General features: G+C 47.2%; 2 protein-coding genes across 4 annotated transcripts in view; one reads left to right on the top strand and one right to left on the bottom strand.

The window, feature by feature from the left end:
- The window catches only part of esamb (endothelial cell adhesion molecule b), a gene marked incomplete at both ends in the record, with an annotated part of 50,297 nt that extends 47,343 nt beyond the window's left edge, over positions 1 to 2,954 (top strand). The window contains 3 exons of the mRNA XM_084466702.1: positions 547 to 669; positions 963 to 1,092; positions 2,465 to 2,954. Of these exons, the coding sequence (XP_084322828.1) occupies positions 547 to 669; positions 963 to 1,092; positions 2,465 to 2,954 (743 nt within the window). The remainder of the gene's footprint in view (positions 1 to 546; positions 670 to 962; positions 1,093 to 2,464) is intronic.
- A 2,855-nt stretch (positions 2,955 to 5,809) lies between these two features.
- On the bottom strand, positions 5,810 to 14,470 carry acad8 (acyl-CoA dehydrogenase family, member 8). 3 transcript variants are annotated; one of them, XM_084467524.1, is made up of 11 exons: positions 14,333 to 14,470; positions 13,255 to 13,355; positions 12,478 to 12,647; positions 11,959 to 12,068; positions 9,907 to 9,983; positions 9,650 to 9,787; positions 9,266 to 9,401; positions 8,233 to 8,330; positions 7,652 to 7,804; positions 6,631 to 6,733; positions 5,810 to 6,177 (listed from the first exon to the last, which is right to left on the bottom strand). In XM_084467524.1, the coding sequence occupies exons 1-11, from the start codon at positions 14,442 to 14,444 to the stop codon at positions 6,122 to 6,124; spliced, it is 1,254 nt and encodes a 417-aa protein (XP_084323650.1). In that variant the 5' UTR covers positions 14,445 to 14,470; the 3' UTR covers positions 5,810 to 6,121. The 3 variants fall into 3 exon arrangements, with proteins under 3 accessions (XP_084323650.1, XP_084323652.1, XP_084323651.1); XM_084467526.1 differs by lacking the exons at positions 5,810 to 6,177; positions 6,631 to 6,733; positions 7,652 to 7,804 and adding an exon at positions 7,945 to 8,125; XM_084467525.1 differs by lacking the exons at positions 5,810 to 6,177; positions 6,631 to 6,733; positions 7,652 to 7,804 and adding an exon at positions 7,945 to 8,112.
- Between the last annotated feature and the right edge of the window lie 149 nt (positions 14,471 to 14,619).

The raw sequence follows: 14,619 nt of genomic DNA, 5'->3' as shown, positions 1-14,619 counted from the left end.
GTAGTAGTAGTAACATATATTGGCGTTAACCCTCGTATTTGTACTAGCAATACAAACTAGTGTGCCATCCCTGTCATGCAGTACCATAGCCTTCCCTAGAATATATGTGGATATGTGCACCCCTAAATGTCACCCAAATTGTGTATGTTTATTTCCTACCAATCTGTGTTAATAGATTACATTCCAACTTATAATGGGTAATATGGGTTTGGTAAAATCATGTACACCGTACATTAGTGTTACTGTGTGTGTGTGTGTGTGTGTGTGTGTGTGTGTGTGTGTGTGCGTGCGTGCGTGCGTGCATGCGTGCGTGCGTGCGTGTGTTTTAACATACTCGGTAGTCGGTAGCCCCTTCTTTCTGTGATTATCTACTCTGTTTGCCATATTGTGTGTGTGTGTGTGTGTGTGCGTGCGTGCGCATACGTTTCATTTTGTGACCTATGCAGTCCGTGCACCCCGATGCGCAGACGGTGCTCCCTACCCCAACCCCCCCCCCCCGCTGTCTGCTGACACCACGCCCGTGCTAACTGTGCGTTGCTCCTCCAGACGAGCGGCAGGGCACCCTGCGGCTCAGCAACCTGACCAAGGGGATGTCGGGGAAGTACGTGTGCCGGGCCAGCAACACGGCGGGCTCCGAGAGCTGCTCCGTCAGCCTGGACGTCATCAGCCGTACGTAGCCCCTTCAAACTCTACAGCTTTATACGTCACACGTGAACGCACCGGGAGACACTGAGGCGGCCAACTCTGCAGACCTTGTGTGGTGCAAGACGGAAAAAGTACAAAAGAATAAGAAATATGTTCAATTAATTAACTAATAATAACATGTGTGAAACATTTGTGCAAGATTCATGCACACTGTGCAAATAAACAGTTTTACAGAAGGAGAGTCGATGACCTAAACGCCACAGCGACGACTCAGAGTTCTGGCACTTATTGTGTTTCCGTGTCTGTTTCCCTACAAGCTTCTAACACGGGCGTGATCACCGCGGCAACCCTGGGATCGGTCGTGGGATTGGTGGCCATGGTGCTCTTCCTCATCTTCATACTCAGGAGGAGGCGGGACACGGAGGAAGAGATGGCCAATGAGATCAAGTGAGACACAAGTTGTACTGGTCTGGGTGGATCTGAGCAGCAATCCCACTATCCAGTTCAGCTAAACTAATTGTTAATGAATAACTCCATGAAGCAGGGTGCCGATTATGAATGTTTACTCAAATTCAAAGAGTGAAACTGAAACACAAATGTAAAAATATATATATCAGTTACGAAACTGGATGCACTAAAAATACAAATACACAATATAACATATTGCAATAACTAAGTGCACAAAGGTTGGAGCTTTGCTGTATCACTTGTGGTGACTCGCTATCGCTGTGGCGTGGATCAGGTAAGTAACACACAACTGTGAAAGGTTTAGGCCGTACTCAGCGTTTATTGCAAGGTTCAGCAACACAATAAAGCACTACTAGGGTCTCCGTGAGCCTCTAGTCCCTCTGGCCTCCCGATGTCTGTTCCTGGGCTCCCTTTTAAGATGGCTCCCAGGTCTCGGTCTCTTCCTTCTCAGGTGTCTCCAATCGCGCTGATTGGAGAGAGAGACGCTCTGCTCTCTGCTGCCGACAAGTGGGTGGCGGCGGTATACGCCGTCCACCACTACACCTTGGACCCGCCTGGGCCGAGGTGTAAGGGGCGGGATGCCACACACTCCACAGACAATAAACAGATAGGGAAAACATAGCTAGTGCTTTATAAAGTGGTACAAATCGACCATCCAATAACCAAAACAATGCTGCTGATGCGTAGCTAAGGACCTAACAAGCTACAGTACTTACAAACATTGCGATTATACAGCTAGCAAGACGAGGATGGTGGAAGATATGATTTTTAGTGTTAAGGTAACTAAGTAGGCATTGGAATCACTTCCTGAATAGCCACTTCCGGTTTGACCGGAAGTACTAACAAATAAGGCGACTCGATAAAATAAAAGCCACAGCTTAAAAAAGAATAGGGTCCAGAACACAAGTCATTGGTTTATTCATGACATGGATTACTATTTAGTTATTTAGTGTTCTTATCCAAAGTGACTTAGAGTGAGTAAGGAGTCTTAAGGAGCAGGTATCTTATCCAAAGTGACTTAGAGTGAGTAAGGAGTCTTAAGGAGCAGGTATCTTATCCAAAGTGACTTAGAGTGAGTAAGGAGTCTTAAGGAGCAGGTATCTTATCCAAAGTGACTTAGAGTGAGTAAGGAGTCTTAAGGAGCAGGTATCTTATCCAAAGTGACTTTAAGTGGGTAAGGAGTCTAGGAGGTAAGGTAAGGAGCAGGTAGGTTTCGGCATCCAGCCCAAGGATGCCTACAGGTAGTCTACCAGCTACACTACACCCGTCCCCATTCCACCTCTCCGTCTATTCCAGCGTTTCTGCTCTGTGACCGAGCGGCTCTTAACGGCGGCGGCGGCTCTGTTCACAGGGAGGACGCCCAGGCGCCCAAGCGCGTCTCGTGGGCCAAGAGCAACACAGGCTCCGACGCGGCGTCCAAGAACGGAACGCTGTCCTCCATCGCCACCACCCCCCAGCCCCGGGACCCCCACCCGCCGGCCTTCCACTACCCCTACGCCCCCGTGCCCACCTCCGACGCCGGCTCCGTGGTGCACGCCTACCAGCTGCGGCCCGGGGACGCCGGCACGCTGCAGGGCCTCCCGGGCTACAACGGCGGCGCCGGCACCCCGTCGGGCAAGCTGAAGCGGCCGCCGCCCAGAGCCAACGGGGTGCCGCCGCACGCCCCCCGGAGCCCCGCCCCCCCCGGCGCCCCGCCCCCCAACAACAACAACAACAGGACAGACAACGGGGCCCAGCCTCAGGTGCCCCACCCGGCCACGCCCAAGACCGCCACCCTGATGCGCAAGGGTGGGGTCACGGTCACGGTGCCGGCGCAGAGCCAGGCGGGCTCGCTGGTGTAGACAGACACGCGCGGAGGGGTGTGGTGAGGGTGCGGACGCTGCCTTGGGATTGGAGGGGAGAGAGGGGTGGGGCTTACGGTCTCGTTGGGAGGAGCTTGTTTCACTGTTGGATTCTGTTTGCGTTCAACGTCGCAGAGACTTAACGTTTGTGTTGAGTCGACTTTAAAGGCGTTTCTAATCTGTTTTGTTTGTATGTTGTTTTGGGACGGTGCACTCAGCTGGAGCTGAAGTATTATTCATTTATAACCTTTGTGAGAAGAACTTCTGACTTTATTCAGAGCTTCTGCCTGTTGAGGTCAAATTCCAATCGTTACCGGTACAAGAGTTGATTTAAGGTATTCTCCGGTGAGCCATATATACACGATAGTTCTCATGTGACTTACGGTAATTTGATGATGTGTTCTGCCAGAAGTGTAGTGAGATTTTTATACCTATATATAAATATAAACCAGGTGTGCAGTGATGCTCCAATGTTCTCAGGCGAACTGTCTCTTGTTCAGAGTTCTTAAATAATGAAATGCAGCTGAAACTACAATTCAGGTTTGTTCCATCATGTTGGTCCTCTTTGAAGATCGAGATACTCAACATAGTGTAGGAGGCCTACCGGTTCCTACCTAACGGTCCCCTTTCTGGAATCATCGTTTCAGTTCACGTTGAATGGGGAGCCCCTATCGATATAAAGTCGTTACTCCCATCATGGTTATTGGAATGGAAGAAGATATTTACATATTAACATTAGCTGCTTTCACATATGACCTCTGTCTTTTCTCCGCATTTGTGGAGCAGGAGGTTCAACCGTGAGGGTCATTCACACATTCACAGACATCAGTAGAATCTCCGGATGGTTTAGGGGGGCGGGCTTGCAAGGGGCAGGGATATGACGTAGGGTCTAAATTCTCAAGAGGCGGGACATGACGTAGTATAATTGCGGCCGCTGTCACGTTGGTTTGTTGTTGTTTGACCGCAGACAGCATGGAAGCAGAACACTCGCAGTGAGCAGAACTCACTGCAATCTTCTTAACTGTTGTTGCAGTGATACATCAGATATTTTGTTGCATCCACAACATCCGAGGCATCGATGAAAGATTGGAGCATGAGTTAAAAACCAATAGCAGGAACGATGAAGAAGAAAGGCGTTGCGAACGACTGCGTTACCGGAGAAAGAGATCATTAATAAGCCTTATCATGGGCAAAAGCGCCGGTATTCGTAACCTCTTCTTTAAGTTATGCCTTAACATCTCGCCAGTGGCCCCTGCATCTCGCGTTGGTAAGGTTGGTCTGAAGCCCTCGTAAAACCTTCTTAGCTCTACCGGAGTGATGATTCAGCTCCTGAAGTCTCCGCCACTCTACAGTAACCTTTAGAAATCCCCGTTGCGCATGTTCATTCCAAGTTCGCGTCCGTAGCCAATTGAGACCAAATGAAACTGCATGTTTGAATTGAGTATATTGTCTCGGCTGTTCTTTATTTTGGGCCGTGGGTACAGCAGGCAAGGTCAGCTCGACTCGCTTCCAATAATTTCAAAAACTCACAACTTCAAACAATTTTATTTATTTTACAATTCAAAAATGAACAAAACTGTCTTCTAAATTAAGGAAATTATACTGGGAAACGAATAAACCATTATAAGCAACGAGTGAACTTGATAAGCGTTCAAAGTACTTTTTTCAACCACCGCCTCTTTCCCTTGACATTTAGTTTTCACCTGACATATGCAACAGATGTTTAAGGCAACCTGGTCGTACAGGAATCCGTGAAATGTCGGTCTACGTCCCGTAGGAGACCACACGGGGATGGATAATGAGCGTTGTTTAATTAAATTACAATGGGGATTTTTGACTTTGTTGCCTTTATTGGAGCCAGTCCTCACTTTATGGGAGTTCAGCTCCCTCTGGCTCCCACGTAATTCAAACACAGGTCGGTCCAGTTGGACCGCCTGTCTGTCCCGGTCCTCCCGCATTTCTTGCCGTATGCGGTCGTCCCGCTCCCGGTTCTCTAGGACCCTCAGACGTTCCCTTTCCTCCATCCTGCGGTCCAGTTCTGCCAACTGTTGGGTCGCTTCAGCCGCTGACCCAGCGCGTGCCCTCTTTGTCCCATACGGTCTTACATTACTGCATCTTTCGCAATGCCCTTCATATGTGCGATCACTGCACTGTCGGCCCTCAAAGTAAGCAGCTGAAACACCTCCTTGTCTTTCCAGGCCATTCTCGTTTTGAGTCGTATGTCTCCTTGCCTCTCCTATATATGCAGCCTGCTCCTGGCGTGTTTTTTGTTCCCGCCATAGGGCGTGTTCCTGCCGTAGTGACGCTTGAAAGCGTCATCAACACGCCCACTGAAGTACGAAATGCCGTCATTCTACTGCTCATTCACATATAAGGTAATTAGCATTTCCTCCGGAGAACATACTTCCTCGGGTCATTCACATATACGGCACGTCCGTAGAATCTACGGAGAATAGACGGATGCACGTCCATATGTGAAAGCAGCTATAGTGTAGGAGGCCTACCGGTTCCTACCCCTTTCTGGAATCATTGTTTCAGTTCACATTGAATGGGGATCCCCTATCGATATAAAGTCCTTATGCCCATCATGGTTATTGGAAGAAGATATTTACATATTGACAATGTTGAGGTTGGTTGGATATTTTGTAAATGCCATTTGGAGCATTGGCCCCGTTTTGTTAATAAAAAATGTTATCAAATGTTTTCTTTCAATGTTTTACTAAAGGTCAACTTTTGTATATACATTTGCTTCTTTGTCTAACAATTATTAAACAAAACATTATTTGGAATGGTTGGAAAAATAAGTATTAGGAAAACGTCACAAATTTGTATAGTATTCACATATTTATTTTGGAGTGAGGCAACGTTTCAAAAATAAACTATACATAATCTCATAAACTACCTAAAAGTCTGCTTACAGTAATATAACATGTAACAGGAGGTCTCAAAGTAAACCCAAACAAGGGTAAAGTTGATCAAAGTACACTTCAGGGTAAAATCATGAGTTTTCCAGCACGAAAATGCACAAAAATGCGGAAATGTATCCCACAGAGAGCTTTTTGAAGATATTTGAGGTAACATGTAGTATCTTCTGGATAGGTACATCAGAGTTGTGCATATGGTTCTGTCAAAACACAGACCATCTTATAAACCATACAATTATAAAGTCATATTTCGCTCAGCAGATTCCTCGACACGATCATCCTCATCACCTCGTTTGTCCCTGAAAGAAAAGTTCAATAAATAGATAATTGTGGTTACAAATCGTAGCCAGCAAAAAAAATAAATTCCTTGAATTCCTGGGTAGCGAAATCACGAATCCTACTACGGCCACACCAATATCCCGAAAAGACACGCCCGCCTCTATTTCTGATTGGTCCGTCACCCCTATCTTTGATTTCACTGTATGGATTCGACTACCGCACTATTACTGGCTTGATATTAGTTGCTATGGTTAGGGTTAGGGGTTAGGGTTAGGGTTAGGGGTTAGGGGTTAGGGTTAGGGCTCTTCTGTGACGCTCTTGAATGCTCACAGCGAGGGTACCGTAGAGTTCTAAAGCGTCCAGTTGAGTAGCATGCAACCCGGCCAATCACAGACAGAGTAGGGAGGGTCTTGGCGTGGCCATAGTAGGATTCGTAAATACGCTCCCGGGTATGGGGGTGTCCGGTCGCTCACCCTCCAGGATCTGATGCACTCGGATGTCCCGGACAAACTGCTGCACGGCGTAGTCCTTCAGGTAGCCGTAGCCGCCGTGCATCTGCAGCGCTTGGTTGCAGATCTGAATGACAAGAAAAACAACGTTTAGATATTCACACATTGACACTGTTGAGGCTGGTTGGAAGTTTTGTAAAATGTCATTTGGAGCGTTGGCCCAGTTAAAAAGAAAAAAAAAAAAAGGGATTGAATGTTTTCTTTCCATGTTTTGCTTAAGGTCAACTTTTGTAATTACTTTTATATATATATATATATATATATATATATATATAAGCATCGACAAACATTGCTGCAAAAGTGCTGCAAGAATGACTTCAAAACCAACGCAACCAAACTGGACAGAGTAGCTATAAGATTCCGTGAATGGGCTTCTTTGAGAGAGAGACAGAACGAGAGAGACATAGAGCGAGAGACAGAGCGAGAGACAGAGCGAGATGAGACATAGAGCGAGAGACAGGGCGAGAGAGACATAGAGCGAGAGACATAGAGCGAGAGGCAGCACAAGAGACAGAGCGAGAGACAGAACGAGAGAGACATAGAGCGAGAGACAGAGCGAGAGAGACATAAGAGCGAGAGACAGGGCGAGAGAGACAGAGCGAGAGAGACATAGAGCGAGAGACAGGGCGAGAGAGACATAGAGCGAGAGACATAGAGCGAGAGGCAGCACAAGAGACAGAGCGAGAGACAGAACGAGAGAGACATAGAGCGAGAGACAGAGCGAGAGAGACATAGAGCGAGAGACAGGGCGAGAGAGACAGAGCGAGAGAGACATAGAGCGAGAGACAGGGCGAGAGAGACATAGAGCGAGAGACATAGAGTGAGAGGCAGCACAAGAGACAGAGCGAGAGACAGAATGAGAGAGAAAGAGCGAGAGACAGAACAATAGAGCGAGTGACACAGAACGAGAGGCATAGAAAGAGAGAGCCATAATAGAGCGAAAGTGTGTGTGTGTGTGTGTGTCTGTGTGTATTTGTGTGCGTACGTCAAAGCACTGGTCGGTGGCGAAGAGCTTGGCCATGGCACAGAGGGCGGAGGCGTCGGGGCGGCCGTCCTGCAGCGCCGCCGCCGCCGCCCGGACCAGCAGGCGGGACGCCACCAGCTGGGTGCCCATCTCCGCCAGCTTGAACTGGAGGAACTGGGAACAGGCCACCGCACCGGTCAACACACCTGTTGTTACCATTTTTTTTTTTTTAATCACACCGACACGCGAGAGACTATTTATAAACCCTCGTGGAGAATTTAAAAAAAAAAGGTTCGATACGGCAGCCTTACGACATGAAGGGAGTCAAAGGCTGACAACAAAAAAAACACACTCCTCAACATTCCCTCTTCTTCCTCCTCTCTCCAAACCCCTCAGAACGCGAGGCTGGCGTCCTGACAGTCAAAGGTCGGTTTCTCTACATCGCTGAAGAGCCGCAGCGGGGAGCTCGTACCGGTGAAGCCCTGAAGTGAGTTTCTGTCAGAGCACATTTCAGGGCCAAAAACCGGAATGATTTTAAGTTTGTCCGATTTCAATGACAGCTCAGACCGGGTCCTGGGTGCGGCTGAAGAGCAGCTCCTCACCTGGTTGTTGGAGAGGGTCTCCCCGAACTGCTTGCGGACCAGGAGGTGGTCTCTGGCCAGCTGCACCGAGGCGTGGGCGGCGCCCAGCGAGCAGGAGGCTGAGAGTGACAGGAGAGACTTGACTAGCAGGGGATGAAGACATCACTCACACACACACACACACTGAGAGCAGGAGGCCAGAAGGTGTCCACGCACACACGCACACACACACACAGGGTTCCCACTGGAACTCATTAAAAACGAGTGGAAATGTGACACTATTATATAGTCTATATGGATATAGGGCAATCCTGTTGCTGTTACATTACCTCAAGGAAATAGGACTCCCATGACTAAATGTGCTTTCATAGTCATAGATGTCAAAGATCTGTGTTTTGTTTCTTAAATACTTAAAACTAACCCCAACCCTAATTCTTAATAACACAAAATGTGTCAATGGCAATACTGGAATAGAATACGATTACAATACAATAATGGAAAAAACCCTGTGCTTATGAATACCAGTCACATTTCAGGTCTCATTCTGAATTCTGTTGCCACAGCGCTGCAACTGCAGCGAGGACTCGCTCTCCCCATGTCCCCAGGAACTCATCCGTCTTGTCGATTTTGGGAGGTTGTCCTCAAATCATCTTTCAAACTCATTTCTCAAATCCCAAATGCCCAACATCAGATGTCACTGCAGACTGCATGAAATGTAAAGTAGACATCTGCACGCCAGTGGGAAGATGTCCTTGTAGAATACAAATAGAGCTTTTTTTAGAGATTTGAAGTTGTCTTAGGTCCGTCAAATTTGTTATATTTAAATGTCGTAATAGGAATCTTTTTAACATGTTACATTGTCTTTAAAAGTTAGACATTTGAGAGAGATTGAGGTGTTGAAAAAATGCCCTGTGATTTATAGCATTTCATGTTTAATTGACATCAATTTAAAAAAAAGACCCAACCCTGTTTTCCTGTGTACAAATGACCAAATTGAGTGCCATGGACAAGAAAAGCACATGAAAGGCATTTCAAAAATGTCCACTCAACTCACCGATATTGATCCTGCCTCCATTGAGGCCTCTCATGGCGATGTTGAAGCCCTGTCCTTCCATGCCGAGCCGATTGGCCACTGGAACGGCACAATCTTCAAATATCACGGCTCGGGTTGGCTGGGAGTTCCACCCCATCTGCAACATGTAACACAGATGACATTAATTCGATGAAAGGTATCAATTCTAGGTCAACGAAATGGATTCATACTGCCACCTAGTGGACACCAACACACATTGAGGAAAAATACATAAAATACCAACGTTTTTATTTTGCGTCTTTAAAATTGCAATTATTATACATACAAATAAAAAAATATATATATACAAAAAATATATTCACCAACTGCATAACAAACTTTGTACTTTGCAGTGTTTCTACACACCTTGCTCTCCTTCTTGCCAAAGCTCAGCCCTGGAGTCCCCTTCTCCACCACCACGCAGGAGATGCCTTTGGGTCCTTTGCCCCCAGTGCGACACATGACCACGTAGACGTCCGTGTCCCCGCCCCCGCTGATGAAGGCCTAGAGACAAGAGAGAGAGAGAGAGAGGGGGGACAGCGGGGACAGCCTTTGAGTCCCGGCCCTGATGACCCAGGTCTGGTGAGCCTCTCAGAGAGGCAGAACGGGAGAGGCAGCGGTACCTTGGAGCCGTTTAGGACGTAGTGGTCGCCCTTCAGCACGGCAGAGGTCGCAAGAGAGGCAGCATCACTGCCACTTCCTGACAAATAGAAATAAAAAGATTAACAATAAGTACGATACTAAAATGGCTTTAGAAAATTGAGTCATTATTGTGTACGGTCTTTAGTAATTAGTGAGATGGTGTAGGACAGGGATGCCAGGATGAAATTGGACAGGGGGCCAGATTTTTTTCAAGTGAGACCTCAGGGGGCCGGATTACACTTTCGGACTGAAAAGGCCAAACACTGACTCAACACATGGATAGGTAGGCTATTTGAAATTATTCATGAAGGCCTACACATCAAAAATAAATTGCATTGATACCAAAATAGCCTCACAATGAGGCCTACAATTACATCGCCTAAAGCAGGACACAGTTACACTCTAAAAACGTAACATTTTCCTATCCATGCAAGTAGCCTAAATTTATAAATTAGAAATGCAGCAAAATAGACTAGGTGCCAACAAAACACATTTCCTCCAGTAGGAATTAGTAAAACAAAAAGGTTCGTGAAAAAATAGCCAAATATGAGCTATCTAAAAACATTAAATGGGCTCAACAACAGATGAGGCACATTAACTTTGCCAGTCATCACCAGTCAACCCCAACCCATATTTCCACACACCCATATGCCTATAACACTAGCCTACACAGGCTATCAGTCAACCCCAACCCCTTTTATTCCCTCCCACCCATATCACACTGAATTATGATAAATGGGGAGACCAGCCTCCTTCAGCTACATTTTACTTGTCGAAGCCAGACACATTTTAACTTTCACCAGCTTGTCCATATCGGGGGACAGTTTCTGGGCAGTGGCTATTTTCATAACATTCAGATGTCCGTGCGTCAGGCGATTGCGCACTTGCGATTCATTAATATTCATCACGGAAAAGGCCTGCTCACATAAATATGTTGTCCCAAACATACAAAGTATTTTACCTGCAAAGGCTGTGAGCATTGGGTACTGTGGTGGCAAGGATTGATGGAATGATTCGATTGCAACAGATGCGTAGTTATCCTTCAACGGTGCGCAACACTGCAGTTCTATCAGTTCCATTTGGATCGCCTCTGGGACCTCGGAAGCGTCAATCGTGAATGGAGAGCGAAAAAGCGCAAAGTCCAATTCAGTAAAAACCGTGAATCGATTGTCAAACTCATGCCTGAGTCCGGAAAGCAACTTTACGTACTTGTCCATACTCTGATGATTGACAGGCTGAGATCTTAGACAGGGGAAGTGGGCTGCATTGCGCTTGGAGAGCTGCATCTTCCATAACGCCAGTTTACTTTGAAAAGCACGAACACTATCATAATACTCTGTGACGAGTTTGTTGCGGCCCTGCATAGTAACATTCAACACATTTAGGTGTTCCGTAATGTCCACTAAAAAGGCAAGATCCCTGGTCCATTCTGGGTGGTCCAATTCCACCACAGGCTTCCCTTTACCCTGCATGAACTCGGCTATCTCTGTGTGTAATTTGTAGAAATGTTTGAGCACTGCGCCTCGGCTTAACCAACGCGTGTGATAGGGAAGGCCATGATAAATGTCGCAGCAACAGCAGCAACAGACCAACTATAAAAATAAAAATAAAAATATATATTTTCCCCTTATCACCCGCGGGCCGAATGTGACGTACAGTCGGGACCGGCCCGCAGGCCGTAACCCTGGCATCCCTGGTGTAGGAGGTGTATGTGTGTGAAATCAATCAACTGAGTTTTTATGTTGAGGCAGCCCCCCCTGCTGGCAGAAGAGAAGGTTTGCAGCATGTTGAACACGGTAATAGCAAGCAGGAGTTCAAGCTCAGGAACTCTTTGTTTGTAATCAGATTCCGATTTTTTTTTTTTGTGTATCCAAAAAACCCCGTAAATGTCCATTTTTCTTTGCATGCTTAGACTATAAACATTAGACCTGCATGGGACAACAGACAGTGGAAACTCAATGAGTGGAGTGACACATTGTTCCTAAACCTGTGAGGGTCTCCAGTGCAGTGGAGTCACACATCACAGGACTCACCAGGTTCAGTGAGACAGTAGGAGGCAAACTTCTCCATCAAACACAGATCCGGACAGAACCTCTCCCTCTGCTCCGCGTTCCCGAACGTGTCGATCATCCAGGCACACATGCTGCGGATGATTAATATAATTAACTAGACTTAATAATATCCGCAGGAAAAACACTCTGCACTCTGTGATAGCAAAGACACACAGCAAGTTACACTGCCATCAAAGCATTTGGGACTCAAATATCTGAATAACAACAACATATCTACTCTGTGTGAATCACCATGTAAACCACAGAAGAGTTATAAAGCAATTCTCTAAAACAGAGCACGAAATCCAGGTTGTTAAGACACACGGCAACAAACCCAGTAGCCGCTTGCACAGGACAGCATCGTCACTCGTCACAGCCCCGTGTCACAGAATAAATGAAACCTCAGCAACATGCCACACCACCACAAAACACAATCCATCAGGCGCTACTCTGGCCCGGCCCGTTCAGAGGGCCCCGGCCGGCCCCCAGAGGGCCCCTTACTTGTGGATGCTGATGTAAGCGGTGGTGCTGACGCAGCCCGTGGACAGTGCCTCGAAGATGACCGAGGTGTCCAGGCGGGACAGGCCCGAGCCGCCCACGTCAGGCTGGACGTAGATCCCCCCGAAGCCCAGCTGGGCCGCCTTCCTCATCGTGTCCACAGGGAAGAGTTCCTTCGTTCAGAGAGGACCCAAAACAAAACAAAACAAACACAAGGCAGCTCGTTAGGAGCTCGTTAGGAGCTCGTTAGGCTGCCCAGTCCTCTCATTGGACGGTCTTAAAGACTCCCTGAGTAGCTTGCGCACACATTTAGATTACATTATTTACATCACCATTAGGGCATTTAGCAGACACTTTTATCTACACGACTTACTATAAGTACATTTGTCAGAAGAAAGAGAAACACATCGCTGTCCGTCCAGTAAGTTCATAGAACCAAGTGCCGAGCATCAACAATCACTAGGTCAACCCATTCCCCGTGATCAACAAAGATGGCTAGGATAAGACGCTACACAATGACAAGTACTATTTTTAAAGTGCTAGGACGTACAACATACAATAAGTGTGTACATTAAGTGCCAGGACGTACAACATACAATAAGTGCGTGAGAGGGGTGTGGGAGGGGGGGGGTGGTAAGGGGGGAGGCTATGCAGAGTCTAGGTGAACTCTGAAGAAATTTGTCTTGAATCAAGCCGCCTGTATGCTACCGCCTGGATGAGACAGCGTGACACCATGTGACCACCGTTGGAAGGCCCGGCGGCCTTGCTCTGGCGTCGTACCTTCTGGTCCCACTCGGCCATGTGTGGAGCCATTTCGTTGGCGGCGAAGTCGAAGGCCATCTTCTGGAACTCCTTCTGCTCATCAGTGAGGCCATGAGAGGCTGTCAGGAGAGAGATGAGGAAGGACAGAGCAACAAATGATGCATCTTGATTCATAGTAGCTTCTAGGCTCCAACACCACCATCCGGGGCGGCATGTGGCCCAGGAGTTAGAGTGGGATGGCTGGTCACCGGAAGGTTGCTAGTTTCAGTTTTCCCCGGCTCCTCCTAGCTCGAGTGTCGAGGTGTCCCTGAGCGAGACGCCCTCACCCTAACTGCTCCCGACGAGCTGGTTTGTCGCCCTGCATGGCTGACACCACCGTCGGTGTGTGAATGAATGGGTAAATGTTAGGCAATATTGTAAAATACTTTGAGTGGCCACTGGTTAGAAAAGCACTACATAAATGCTGTCCATTTACATCCCCAGTCTACCTGCAAGCAGCATCCAAAATAAACCTTTTATTTGTATGTTTCACCTCCTACAGTGGAAATATCCACCGGCAAAGCATTTTTTTTTGTTATATGAAACCCTGAATTTTACCTGCCAAGTGGTCAGATCTGTCTGACATTGGCTGATGGCAGGTGGTCATTTTCGACTCTGCCTGCAGACATCCCCTGAGCAGGACTTCCAACCTGTCCATGGAGTCGTTCATTTATTCTCCTGCCTGCAAACCTGTGAATGATGTGTGACTGCCTGACCTGATCGGAGTCAAACTTGTTGAATAAAACCCCTTTATAAGTGTGTGCACAAAGCGTCTTCAGAGATGCACTTCGGGGAACCACCACCAATGAGAATCAGGTACATGACGGTACTGCAGCATTATATACCAACACTATTATATGGCCACTGTTTACTTTTGCACTCACAATTATGTTTTAGAAACACACTGTACAGCAACACAGTTTAAGTGTGTTGGTTACCCTTACCCTTCTGTTTGTATGTGTGTGTATGTGCTGTGCCCTTTGGCATCATGATCGGATCCATCGCAGACAGAACCCATGACAACAACATGAATGACATTGGCGGTCGTTGGACTTACGGTCGACGCAGGAAGATATCCGGCGATGCTGAAGGTTCCTGATGAAGCGATGACTGCTCCCGATGCAGGAGCCGAGTCTCGCTGCGTTTGATAACACTCTGGAGGCAGCCATTGTGGACCAGGTTATGTCTCAGCGAGGGATGCTGGGAGATGTAGTTCAGATCAGTCATCAGTGTTTGTCAGGAAGAGGTTTGACGTAGAGAGAAAATTTCAGAAAGTTTATTTTACTGAACTGCTTGCGGACCAGGAGGTGGTCTTTTACTTTTATTTTTTTTAGTCTTTTTGAA

The sequence above is a fragment of the Micromesistius poutassou genome, assembly GCF_964030765.1.
Source record: "Micromesistius poutassou genome assembly, chromosome: 4".
Lineage (NCBI taxonomy): Eukaryota > Metazoa > Chordata > Actinopteri > Gadiformes > Gadidae > Micromesistius > Micromesistius poutassou.
This window is presented reverse-complemented; position numbering and strand designations above follow the sequence as displayed.